The sequence below is a fragment of the Parambassis ranga genome, chromosome 19, assembly GCF_900634625.1.
Source record: "Parambassis ranga chromosome 19, fParRan2.1, whole genome shotgun sequence".
In the NCBI taxonomy this organism is placed as follows: Eukaryota; Metazoa; Chordata; class Actinopteri; family Ambassidae; genus Parambassis; species Parambassis ranga.
This window is the reverse complement of record NC_041039.1, coordinates 4438703-4452917: the sequence shown is the minus strand read 5'-3', so window position 1 is coordinate 4452917 and position 14215 is coordinate 4438703. Positions and strand designations below refer to the sequence as shown.

At 43.7% G+C, this 14215-nt stretch overlaps 1 protein-coding gene and 1 long non-coding RNA gene across 2 annotated transcripts; one reads left to right on the top strand and one right to left on the bottom strand.

The window, feature by feature from the left end:
- The first annotated feature begins 3260 nt into the window (after positions 1-3260).
- On the top strand, positions 3261-6916 carry LOC114451583 (S-adenosylmethionine synthase-like). The gene is made up of 5 exons (XM_028430323.1): positions 3261-4166; positions 4474-4692; positions 4765-4947; positions 5053-5186; positions 6807-6916. Exons 1-5 carry the CDS (start codon positions 3261-3263, stop codon positions 6907-6909), a joined length of 1545 nt encoding a protein of 514 aa, XP_028286124.1. The 3' UTR covers positions 6910-6916.
- A 1800-nt stretch (positions 6917-8716) lies between these two features.
- On the bottom strand, positions 8717-13935 carry LOC114452462 (uncharacterized). Its single transcript, XR_003672267.1, has 3 exons — positions 13646-13935; positions 13420-13566; positions 8717-8839 (listed from the first exon to the last, which is right to left on the bottom strand). It is a non-coding gene; the product is annotated as an uncharacterized LOC114452462 (long non-coding RNA).
- Between the last annotated feature and the right edge of the window lie 280 nt (positions 13936-14215).

Genomic DNA, 14215 nt, shown 5'->3' with positions numbered 1-14215 from the left:
TTTTTAGGATACTAATAAGTTTAGTCTTGTTATTTAATTATTATTTATTCATTTTTTTTAGTTTTAGTCTTGAAATATGATTTTGACATGACCAGAGCTTCAGTTTCTAAACAAAAAACACTATTTAGCTATATATTATCAAATGAACGTTGCATTTATTTGAACAGTCCAAGAAGTGAGAGCATTATGACACATTCATTTATAGAGCATTTCACTCTCCTTTCACATTTTTTTAAAGAAAATTACACTGTGATGGAGTGGTAACACACGTAACGGGGGGGCAACTCATGTGACGGGGTGGATTTCTTAATAATTAAATTAAACAATTAAAAACAGAGAAATGTAGGCCATTTAAAATTGAAAAATGTATTGCAAAACTTATGAATAGTGTCTGAAACTCTGATAAAAAAAATTATGGTAATAAAATAGCAAGAATAAAAATTTGATGCCATGATGGAGACATCTCTATCTGCAAATATTTTATTATTATCATTATTCTGTAGTGAGTTATTGAGAGATTCGGGTATTGGGTGAGGGAGTGACTGACTGACTAAATGTATGAGTGAAAGACTCAGTGAGTGAATGAGTGAGACAATAAAATGAACTGAGGAATTGGTGTTGTTGATTGAGTGAGTTTGTGAAAAGCTAGTGAGTGAATGGATGAGTGAGAGAACAAAACAGAGTTAAGAAAAGTGATTATCTTACATTAAAAATACTAATAATATATGCCATTGATCTTTCCTATTCATGGCAGGCATTTTTCTATATTAGCCTACATGTTGTGGGCTCCAATTAACCAGTTTTCCAGTTTAGATTGCATGTAATACCACCCTGTCACAGTAAAAAATGTGACAGGGTGGTATATGACAGGGTGGTAAATTTCAACCTAAAATGGCTGCAGTTCACCATGTGGTCAGCTAGCTAACTTAGCATATATATACTTTTCAACTTGAAATATGATCTTCTTTTCACTAATACTGGAAAAAAAGTGATAAAATACTGTTTTCCCTATCAATTCCACATGACGGGGTGGTGAGGTTAAGCTTGACGGACCCCGTCTAAAATACAAAAGCAACAAATAATCAACAAAAAATGAGATGGGAACTTGCCTGCTTTTGAATTTCGCTGGTCCAAAGGCTTAAGTGATGTCACCTCTTTTTTAATGTCATTTAAAGGAACAGTACATTTTTTTATAGAAAGACAGGGAATGAGTGACAGGGTGGTAAGACAAACTGAGGGACGCACAAAAATCTTAACAGTTTTTATAAAATTAATGCTTTTATTAAGAATTTATATCATTTATAGTATCAGGGACATGTATTTAAATCTGAAAATGACAAATGTTTGATTTAAATTTTTGTTGTTTTTGTTGAAATGTTGGATGCAAATTCTATGTTGGCCATTGCGGACATGGCAAAAATGCCACTATAAATTAAAAAAATATTAAAAATTATAGCTTATTGTTTTGAAATAGCATTAATTCATATATTGTAAGACTTTAATTAACAAATATAAACTGTAGAACATGTAGATTGATATATTTTTATAACTTTTACATTGCATCAAATGTTGAGGACGCAAATAGCACCCATTTGTAGAATGACCCAGATCACATATGTGGTCTGGTGTTAAGAGGGTTCTGTCTGCAAGTGTGTTGTCCTGGGCCAGCTGTTCTCTCACTGGTTCCCTCGCATCTGTAGTGGGGATGCATGTGAAAAGCGAAGTTACATCATAGGAGACCATGGTGTTGTCTCTGTCCATTTTGATCTGTTCAATTTTGTCTGCAAAGTCCTGGGAGTTGTGTACATGGTGTGGTGTGTTGCCTACCAAGGGAGACAGGAGTGCTGCTAGATGTTTTGCCACATTATATGTAACTGAATTAGTGCTGCTTACGATGGGTCTAAGAGGAACCCCATCTTTGTGTATCTTAGGAAGTCCATAGATACATGGAATGGATTCTCCAGGGTAAAACTGGTAGTACAGCTTTCTGTTAATTACTTTTTCTTTTTCCAATGTTTGTAGACAGTTGACCAGTTTTTTCTTATATTAATTGGATCCCTCTTAAGTGGCTCATAGGTGTCATTGAGGAGGTCCATGAGTTTGGAGTAGTAGTCCTCTGTGTTTAATACCACTGTGCATCTGCCTTTGTCTGCTGGAAGGATAGTAATGTCTTTGTCCCTTTTTAGGCTTGTTACAGATTTTTGCTCAAAAGTGGGTTTGGAAGGGGGTGGTTTTGCATTGTTGAGGGCTGCCGTTACTTTCAGTCTTAGTTGGTCAGCTTCTGTGCCCGTCAGGTTATTGTTTTTGATGGCTGACTCTGTGGCAGTGATGAGATCAACCACTGGAATCTCTTCAGGTGTTACTGCAAAACTGAGGCCTTTCGCCAGCACCTCTTTTTCTGACTGAGTGAGTTCTTTGTTGAAAGGTTTGTCACTTGTCTTGGAAGCCAGTTTCACAGCTGAAGTCATCCCCTTTTCTCCATGCCAAGTTAGTGGTTTCTGTATGAGAAAGTTGCTGAGACTTAAGTCTCTGGAATTTGCGCATCTGTCTTTCTTTAACCTTCACCTCAAAGACAGTGGTCATTCCTTTGAGGATAATAATGTTACTCAAACTTTAACGATGGGCCATCAACTAGACAACTAGTGAGGCATCAGCTCTCACCTGTTCACAACTCTGTCCCTTCATCTCTTCCTAGCAGACTTCACTCCCATTCAAACTCGAACGATGGGCCGTCATCTAGTCCTGCACATGGCCCAGACACAGTTTCTGGTTGTTAACTGACCATTAACCAACTATATAACATAAAAACAACAACACTGTGGCACTGTGTGACGTTGTCATGGAGACACAAACAAAACACTCGCATCAGCTACAATTGGTATGTATTTTTATCACAACTTAATAAATTGCATCCGAGCGGCAGAGAATTCACTTCCGTTTTTTGGCCGCCAGCTGTACTATAACCAATAGATGGCAGAAAAGTGCTTTCAACACAATTGAGGGTACGTGTAGAATATGCATCATTGTGTGTGACACATCAAAGCCATGTGTATATGACATCATACAGATATGACATCACATGCCGTGTATGATGTCATAGCCAAGTTTATAACTGCCACTTCGAACAGCAGATGTGCCATATATATAAAATGTATCTAAATCAAACCCAAACACAAAACATAGCACACTGCACTGCAAATGCACTGAAAAGAAAAAGAAACATCGAGCAGGAAAAATCTACCAGGACCATCATCTGTGACATGGATACCAAGAGGAACATCAATGACGCGGCCAAAGCAGCCTATTTGAAGGAACGCCAGACACTGGTTGATTATGTGTCAAACAAACTGGCTTCCACACAAGCAGAGCAGGGTGTCCCCCAAAAAGTAGACTCTACCAGGACCATTATCTGTGACATGGACACCAAGAGGAACATCAATGATGCCGCCAAAGCAGCCTGTTTGAAGGAACGCCAGACACTGGTTGATTATGTGTCAAACAAACTGGCTTCCACACAAGCAGAGCAGGGTGTCCCCCAAAAAGTAGACTCTACCAGGACCATTATCTATGACATGGACACCAAGAGAAACATCAATGACGCGGCCAAAGCAGCCTATTTGAAGGAACGCCAGACACTGGTTGATTATGTGTCAAACAAACTGGCTTCCACACAAGCAGAGCAGGGTGTCCCCCAAAAAGTAGACTCTACCAGGACCATTATCTATGACATGGACACCAAGAGGAACATCAATGACGCGGCCAAAGCAGCCTGTTTGAAGGAACGCCAGACACTGGTTGATTATGTGTCAAACAAACTGGCTTCCACACAAGCAAAGCAGGGTGTCCCACAAAAGGTAGACTCTTCCAGGACCATTATCTGTGACATGGACACCAAGAGAAACATCAATGACGCGGCCAAAGCAGCCTATTTGAAGGAACGCCAGACACTGGTTGATTATGTGTCAAACAAACTGGCTTCCACACAAGCAGAGCAGGGTGTCCCCCAAAAAGTAGACTCTACCAGGACCATTATCTGTGACATGGACACCAAGAGGAACATCAATGATGCCGCCAAAGCAGCCTGTTTGAAGGAACGCCAGACACTGGTTGATTATGTGTCAAACAAACTGGCTTCCACACAAGCAGAGCAGGGTGTCCCCCAAAAAGTAGACTCTACCAGGACCATTATCTGTGACATGGACACCAAGAGAAACATCAATGACGCGGCCAAAGCAGCCTGTTTAAAGGAATGAAAAACTACCTCTAGGAGAGTAAAGTAAATGTAAATGTTACTGACTGACACAAAGCTCTTAAGACTTAAATCTGACTGAAAACCTGTGAAATGGACTAAAGACCAGGGTCCATGCCAGGAGACCATCACATTTAAAGGAGCATGAGAGTTTCACCAAAGAAGAATGAGCTAGGATCTCTCAGGACAAGTGACTTAAACTGTAAATGTTGCCTTTCATCCAGGTGACAGTTCACTACGCCCAGGAAAACGGTGCTGTGATCCCAAAGAGAGTGCACACTGTGGTGATCTCTGTGCAGCATGATGAGTATGTGAGTCTGGAGGAGCAGAAAAGGATACTTAAGGAGAAGGTCATCAAGGCTGTGGTGCCTTCGAGGTACCTGGATGAGAACACCGTCTACCACCTGCAGCCCAGTGGGCGGTTTGTGATTGGTGGACCGCAGGTAAAGGACCAGAATTGAGCTAAGCTAGTGTATGATCTGATGGTTTGTCTGATCTTTATTATGTTCTGACAGGGTGACGCAGGAGTAACAGGTAGGAAGATCATCGTTGACACGTATGGAGGCTGGGGGGCCCACGGTGGAGGAGCTTTCTCTGGAAAAGACTACACCAAGGTGGACCGTTCAGCTGCCTACGCTGCCCGCTGGGTGGCAAAGTCTCTGGTGAAGGCCAAACTGTGCAGGAGGGTGCTGGTGCAGGTGACCTAACGGTCTAGTTTGTTTTCGTAACGTATTCTTTGGTGTTTTAACGTATAATTGAGCCTGAACTTCGTCTTTAGGAACATCTTGTGTGTGTTTTTATAGGTGGCATACGCGATTGGAGTGTCCCACCCTCTGTCCATCTCTCTGTTCACTTATGGCTCCTCTCACTTGACTGAAAAGGAGCTGCTGCAGATCATCAACAAAAACTTTGATCTTAGACCCGGAGTCATTGTCAGGTCAGGATTACTATTATTAACCCTTTAAACCCTGGCCATATTAAAAGAAAAAAATCACCTAAAAAGACATTCCCGAAGAAAATGAGGAAATGCACCACAATAATAATGTGCATATGCATGTTCTTGGTGTCTAGGGACATCTAGGGACCTCAGAGAATGCATTTCCAGTGTTTAAAATATTGTGTCTATTAGTATGCCTGAGTAAATTAGAAAAAACTACAGGAGACATGTAACAATTTTATCCTCGCCTGAGTTTTTTTCCTATTTGAGAGAGGAAAACATTATGCTAACAATGATTCTATGTCACAGATGCCATTGATCACATTCAGCTATTCCTTGGCTACAAATATACCAAATTTGATAGAATTTGAACAAAGAGCAAAGCCTTCACAAAGGTTTTAGTAAGGATATCACCAGGCGGACACTCAGTTTGGCACAATTTGTTAGCTTACTCATTTCCAGTGGAAACTGGCTGGAAAATACAATTTATATCCATTTCACTAGTCTATTGCCATCTACTGGAGCTTTTGGGTATGAATTTACCTTGCACTTCATCAACTTCTACCATTATGCACAGTGTAAAATCAATAGAAAAAAACATCAAAATGTATGATTTTGTCTCCAAATAGAGTAGTTTTTATTATAATAACTAATAACTAATGTACATTAATGAAAGTCCAACCAAATATTAGGTAAAGAAAATAAAAATAACAACAAGGAGAGGTGATGCCTCAGTGTTGAGCCCAGATGGGCCTGGAACCTCACTTTCCTCTTCTCTTCCCTCTTGGCTGTGAAAATAATAACAATTAATATTATCTGTAATTGCATACATATTGAAATACACATATTATGTAAATAATATGTAAAGACAGTATTGAATAGGATTGAATCATCCTTCTTCACCTCTGTTCAGCTGTTCCCTTAGGGGTTGCCACAGTCAATCATCACCACTATCCTCTGCATCCTCCTCTCTCACCCCAACTACCACCCTGCTGTCTACTATATTGTGTACACGTATATATATAATAAATCATTTTATCGATCAACACGGATATTAGCAACAAACAGTTTACACTTCAAAATAAATGTACAAAACTTACTCAACTTACTCAAACTGGGTCTATCTTTTCCAACGTTCAACGTTGCTGGCAACGGGGTCGAACGAATCCGGAAATTCCTGCCGTTGAAATTCTGCTCCATGCCCCTCTCGTCACGGTATCATGAAGAGATACGCTAGCTAACAACCTAAAAAAACCCTCTGACACTTACTGAAACTCACTGAAATTCACCGAAAGTCACTGAAGCACACTAAAGCAACTACAACCTCCACAAACACATACGCGTAGTTAGCTAGCGTTAGTGTTGTTGCGTCTAGTCTTTACACAGGGATTTTACGTCAGCTGGGTATTGTAGTCCATTAGATTTTTTTGCACCATTCGATTCAGTAGCTTGTCCTCTTTCATTGGACTACAAACATGGCCGCAACCGTGGCAGAATTTGATCAGAATTTGAAGTAATAGTGCCTGAACGTTTTCGGCCCTTCGGCGGGCCCATCGGGTAAATGTTTAAATATATAAAGGTTACACTGTCCTGAAACTTCAATGCCTCATTGTGCTGCAGAGACCTAGACCTTAAGAGACCAATCTACCAGAAGACAGCCTGCTACGGACACTTTGGCAGGAAGGAGTTTCCCTGGGAGGTCCCAAAGAACCTCAATTTCTAGTATGCATGTGCATTTGTGTGTGTGTGAGATGAGTGGTTTATACATAGCAGTCCTCATGTCCCTGTAATCCAGTAAGAGAAAGGCAGCTGCCAGTGAGAAGGGGATGTCACAGACGGAGGAGTCGGATCAGGGTGTGACCAAGGCGGGTTTGGGTTTGAAATACCTGAAACATGAGTGAGCTACCAGATACAGTCACCTGCAGGCAATAAGTTTCATACTTGAAGCAGTTTTTGTTATGAAAACCTACATATTTGTTCGGATTCTGATTGATTTTGCTGAACGAGCTTAAGTTTTAAACCTACATTTCCTATAGTTTTGTTTTTTCAAATCAAATCAGCCATTTTTTTTATCAAAGTCCATGTTCAAGACAAAAGCAACTGCAGACCTGCGATCTTCCTTGAATGCGGAATCAAGACAAAAAACATCCCAAAGAAACTTGATGTGTTACTTTGTATCATTTATGCTACACATTTTTATAGCTGGCTGCAGACCATCTGAAGGTTTTAGCTGGATAACCTAAAGCCTGTCAAGGTATTAAAGGCATTTTTCATTTACATTGTTCTTATGTCTTTGTGTTTACTTTTTCCAGCCACTTTCATTATAAAGTGTTATAATTACACTAATTGTGTAATTTGACTCAAAGGCAAAATAAATCTGTTTGGGCACAAAAGTGTAGCCACATTTTAAATGTGTAGTGTAAACATGACCTGCAGTGTCAATCTACTGCTATACCAAGCAGGAGAAGTACATGGCACAGAGTGATGCTGTAAAACCAGAGTAGCCTAAAGAGCTTTAAAGGCTGCTTCTTCCTCATAATCATCCCAGCCACATGCAAAATTGATCATCATTTAAGTCTCCACCTCCAAGACGGAAGTGTTATAAATTGCAGTTCACCCTGCAGCCTCTAGGGGCTGGCTCCATCTATCCATTATCTGAACCTGCTTTGTCCTGCAGTGCAGGGTCACGGAGGGGCTGGAGCCTATCCCACCTAACTATGGGTGAGAGGCAGGGTACACCCTGGACAGGTCACCAGTGCATCACAGGGCAAAATAGAGACCAACAATTATTCACACTCACACTGACAGGCAATTTAGAGTGACCAGTTAACCTCACAAGCACGTCTCGGAAGCCGGAGCAACCGGAGAAAAGCCATGCAGGCCTGGGGAGAACGTGCACACTCCACACAGAAAGTCCAGTTAGAATCGAACCAGGAACCTTCTTGCTGTGAGGCAACAGTCCTATTTCTTTCAGATTCCTACTTTTGGCACTGATCTGGTGTAGGGGTCATGTGCAGCCAAACCAAAAGCTTGACCCTGAAAAGATACGACCTGAACAAATGACTGTTTTGAATGACTTTATTTCATAGAAAAGCAGTTCTGTAAAGGATTAAATACAGGTGAATTATTCTCTTCTGTGCGGTATAAAGATACAATATACTGTAATATAGTGTCAGTAATCTGTGTAATATGTAAAACCTTGTTCTTAGTTTTTGACTTTTTCTGGCACTGTGGCTGAACAAATTTTACCATGCCACAGCATTGACATAAGAATAAATATTTAATCCCAGTCTGAGTTTCAGCTATGTCTGTGCGAAATCAGACAACATATACAACACAAAGCTAGATCTAAGAGATGCACAAACATGCATGAATTAAGGGCACTGCAGAACCACAGTTAAAGATTGATGCACAAATTATCTTACACAAAACATACTAAAATATGAAATTACTTTAATGACTTGACTTGACAGGGAACAAAAGTAAGTGGATGAGATTAACATCTTCTGATCAAGTAATAATACGAATGTGGTCGGTTGAGCGAGGTGAAGATGCACAAATGGCAGTCCCATCAGGATAAACTCTGCATGAATCACTGTGATGCTGTGTTGTTGTGTTTCTGTATGACGTGCAGGAACATGAGACACAGCTGTCTGTAAAATATAATATGGAAACAGGTGCCATGGTTTCAGCCAGGCCTTTTATTTTGTAGTTCATTTTCTGTTTGTATTAGTTTTAGTTTTACTAGTCACTTCCTGTTTTATTTTGAAACTTGATCTTCCCCTTGTGTTTCAGTTCTGTTTACTTCCCCTTCCTCATGTGTGCTCCCTTCCCCCTCCTGTGATTACCTGCTCCACCCTAATGTGCTTCACCTGTGTCCAATTGTCTTCCCGCCCTCCTGTGTATAAAGCCTGTGTGTTTCCTTCCCCTTGTTGCCAGTTCGTCTTGTGAGTAATCCTAGCGACACAGCTGTCCAAGTAGCCTTTTCGCGCTTGTGATTTTCCCCAGTGAGTTTTGGATTTTCCTGTGTATCACCTGTTTTGGATCTGACTACTGTTTTTTGCCTTTGCCCTCTGTGTTACCTTTGCCTCGTGGACTGAACTCCTGTGTACCGATCACTGCTTTGGACTTTGACCACTGGTTTTTGCCTTTGCCCTTTTGGATAGCTCTGCCTCGCGGACTGAACTTCTGTGTACCGAACCTAGCCTGTAATAAACAATGAGATTTGCCTTCCGACTAGTCTGCATTTGTGTCCTCCGTCTCACAATCTCCTGACAACAGGTTTGGGTTAGATCAGCAGGCGAGTATGGTAGACTGCTTCCCCTATGACGGGTAAGATCCCTCCCTGACACTCGGGACAACTTAAGACAGGCACAGCCACAATCACTTGGCCTGTTCATTATCATGGAGGCCTCAAGAAGCAGCAGCTCCTTCAAAAGCTAAACCCAGTCCATCCTGGAGAAATGTCCAGACTGCTGCATCGCAAACACAAGGTCAGTTCTGGTCAACGCTTTGCCCCATTTGATCCAGACAGACCGGCTCTGTGCTGGATCACGCTGTTCGTGGCTGCTGGGCTGACAGCAGCTGCCTGGACAGCGTTGTTGCAGTATGGTAGGACCTCCTGTTGCTTGTGATTGCTACACAGCCACTTTACTGTGACCGTCTGTCACTATTCTACTTTGCAGGTTAACACTCCTGATGGACTCACTTCACAGTGAATATTTATGAATTCATAAAAATGATAAATAACTATTCCAGCAGTACATGAGCTGAGCTAAGATAAGATAAGATAAGATAAGATAAGATAAAACTTTATTAATCCCGAAGGAAATTCTTGTGCCAGAGGTATTAAGTTACATTAAATGCAGTTAAGTACAGAGTATAAGTGTCACTATAATCCAAAAAGAGTACAGTACACGGTATGAGCACAATATATGATACATGGATACAATATGGAGATGTAAGGTGCTAAGTAAACATAATATAAGAATGACAGTGATGCCTGACATGATTATCTAGCGCTTCTCCCTACAGAAAGGGGAGGAGTTATACAGTCTGATGGCCACTGGCAGGAAGGACCTCCTGTGGCGTTCTGTGCTGCTCCTCGGTAGTCTCAGTCTACCGCTGAATGTGCTCCTGTAGGACAGCAGTGTGTCGTGCAGGGGGTGAGACGTGTTGTTACGAATACTGAGGAGTTTCCTCAGTATCCTCCTCTCCGTCACCTCCACCACAGACTCCAGCTCCACTCCCAGCACCGAGCCAGCCTTCCTAATGAGCTTGTTGAGTCTGTTGGTGTCGGCCGCCTTCATCCTGCTGCCCCAGCACACTACAGCGTAGAAGATGACGCTGGAGACCACCGAGTGGTAAAACATCTGCAGCATGGTCTGGCAGACGTTAAAGGACCTGAGTCTCCTCAGTAGATACAGGCGACTCTGTCCCTTCCTGTATATTGCCTCTGCGTTTGTGGACCAGTCCAGTTTGTGGTCAATGTGGACACCCAGGTATTTGTAGCTGTCCACAATGTCCACGTTGGTACCCTTGATGCTGACCGGGTTAGGGAGTGTCTGGTGCTTCCTGAAGTCCACCACCAGCTCTCTTGTCTTTGTGACATTCAGCTGCAGGTGGTTCTGTCCGCACCACTCCACGAAGCTGTCCACCACACTCATATACTCCGCCTCCCGACCTCTGCTGGTACAGCCCACAATGGCAGAGTCATCCGAGAACTTCTGCAGGTGGCAGGACTGTGAGCAGTGTCTGAAGTCCGATGTATAGAGTGTGAACAGGAATGGAGACAGTACCGTGCCCTGGGGTGCCCCCGTGCTGCTCACTATCGTGTCCGAGACGGTGTTCCTCAGCCTCACAAATTGTGGTCGACCTGTAAGATAGTTAGTGATCCAGGTGACCAGTGGGGTCTCTACCTGCATGTCCAGGAGCTTCCTATTCAAAAGGGCAGGCTGCACGGTGTTAAACGCACTGGAAAAATCAAAGAACATGATTCTAACAGTGTTACCTGCCTCCTCCAAGTAGGTGTGTGCTCTGTGCAGCAGGTAGATGATGGCGTCCTCCACTCCAATACGGGGCTGGTAAGCAAACTGCAGGGGGTCCAGCGATGGTTCCACAACAGCACGCAGGTGTTTCAGGACCAGCCTCTCCAGAGACTTCATCACATGTGAAGTCAGAGCAACTGGTCTGTAGTCGCTGTGTGTGCTTGGATGTTTGGTCTTGGGCACAGGAACAAGGCATGTTGTCTTCCACAGGGCAGGGACAGTCATCAGGCTCAGACTCAGGGAGAAGATGTGCTGGAAGACCCCACACAGCTGTGTGGCGCAGTCCCTGAGTACTCTGGGGCTGAGTCCGTCCGGTCCTGCAGCTTTTCCCGGTCGTAGGCGACTGAACTCCCTCCTCACATCTTCTGTGGTGATGGTAACTGTGGACACAGAAGAGCAGAGAGAGAGATCTGAAGGGGGAGGGTGGGGGGTTGTTAATGGGAGGTGGGGTAAGGGGGGCAGGGTGATGTTATTGATGGGGAGGTGAAACTGGTTAGTGTGGTTAGGGGGAGGGGGAGGAGGAGGAGGTACATTGTTGTTATCGACAGGTGTTAATGGTGCATCACAGGGAGGGGGAGGGTGGTCAGGGAGTGGACTATCAAACCTGTTGAAAAACAGGTTCAGCTGGTTGGCCTCCTGCAGATCTCCATCCATCAGCTGGTCAGAGATCCTATTGTGGCCGGTGATGGTTCGCATACCACTCCATACCTCCCTCAAGTTGTTCCGGGCAAGTTGGCTCTCCAGCTTCCTCCTGTAGCTCTCCTTGCCCTCTCCAATCTTCTCCCTCACCTCTGCCTGGGCCCTCCTCATCTCCTCTCTGTCTCCACTCAAGAAGGCTGTCTTCTTTCTGTTGAGTGATGCCTTGATGTCCTTTGTCACCCATGGTTTATTGTTTGGAAAGCAGCGTATTGACCTGGTGGGGATTAGAGAATCTGTGCAAAAATTAACATATTCTGTGATACAGTCTGTGAGTGTGTCTACATCCTCACCGTGGGTGTCACAGAACACATCCCAGTCAGTCACCTCAAAACATCCCTGCAGGGTCTCCAGGGCTTCCGGTGTCCACCTCCGTACAGTTTTGGTGGTCACCGGCTGCCGCTGTACTGCTGGTATATACTGGGGTTTGAGGTGGACTAGGCTATGGTCTGATCTGCCCAAGGGAGGGAGAGCTATGGAGCTGTATGCCTCTTTAACATTAGCATACAGTAAATCTAGAGTTTTGTTTTCTCTTGTTTTACAGTCCACAAACTGCTTGAAAGTGGGCAGAGTTGATTTCAGATTAACATGGTTAAAATCGCCAGAAATCGCTATGAAGGCATTAGGGTGCTGGGTCTGAAGCCTCGCGGTCACAGAGCTGATGACGTCAGTAGCCCGCGACGCCTCAGCCGAGGGAGCAATGTAAACAACGAGTACAATGGCGTGAGAGAACTCTCTGGGCAAATAATACGGACGTAGACTCACCGCTAGCAGTTCAATGTCCGGGCTGCACACACGCTCCTTTACCGTAACGTGTCCCGGGCTGCACCACCGGTTGTTCACGTAGAGCGCCAGTCCCCCTCCTTTCTTCCTGCCGCTCTCGGTGCAGTTCCTGTCCGCCCGAACCAACTGAAAGCCGGCTAAACTCACGGTAGAGTCCGGTATGTTTGCGTGCAGCCACGTCTCTGTAAAGCACATTACAGACGCCTCACGAAACACACACTCGCTCTTTGTGAGAGATGTTAACTCTTCCATCTTATTACCCAGTGATCTAACATTACCCATGACGATAGAAGGAAGATACGGCTTGTATCTTCTTTTCCTCAGCTGTCTTCTTTTGCCCCCTCTGCTTCCACGTTGTTTCCTTCTTAGTTCTTTGGGGATTTCGTGTCGCTGGCCATACATCCCGCTGTGCTGGAGACTCATCAGCTGATCCCTGGTGTAAACAATGGAGCCCTGGCGTGTTTCCGTCACGGCCGAGACGCGGCATGATAAAAGTGCTCCAAAAGCGATGAAGACCACGAAGAAAGTCCGAAAAAGACGCATTATTGCAGTGCCTGACCGCTTATACTTCGATTTAGTACGAAGTAGAGTGTGTAGAGTAGGAATAAATTACTAAAAACAACTTAATACACCCGCGGTGTGCGGAGCTTCTCTGGCTGGCTGCTACCGCGAGGCCGCGCCGGAAGACAGCTGATGCTGGGACTCACCCTGAGCTTGTCCAGCTCTTCGACCTTCTCCATCTCTTTGTCTGACAAGATGCTGTAATAGAGGACGACATGGGGCTGGTCCCACTCATCTTCCTGTCTCACTAGAGTGACCACATACCTCGTGCTGGTGGTCTGCCTGTGAAGACTCTGGTGGGGAGAGAAAGCAGAGAGTAAGATGATGCTGATTATGTCTTAAGGTTTTTAAATGTGTTCTCCTCTTCCTCACCATCCTCATGTACCCATCCCAACACAGCTGCTCATAACTCTTCCTCTCTGTCAGGTAGTCATCAAGTCAGCTGGTGCTTCAGAGAGCATCCACAGTGCTGGATGTCTCTTGCTTGGTCAGCTGCTTCCTGTTCTGCCTTCTGTAGGTCAGCTTGGGACATGTTTCATCACCTGGTGTAGGTTTGTAATCTTCATCACCATCATCACTGTCACTGAAATGGCTGCCATCACTTTCAACTGGTGGGACCTGGGTACAAAATCCACTTGGTTGCTTTCCATAAGTTGATTCATCCATTTCTACCGCATAAAAGGGCAAACACTGAACAACGTAAGTGTCTAACAGGAATGTGTTGATTGGTAATGAACTAAATCAGCTAAATCTCAAATTTAAAATCATATAAAGATAATTACACTCACTTTAAGCATTTAAAGATAAGTACAGGTATATACTTATATACTTCAAAACATGTGACATATATGCACAGCAGCCTGGATTTCGATCATATTGCAGCTAAAAACGGTATTACACATTAGCCATTAGCTAATAAGCCTAATGTAGCAAAAGCGCTAC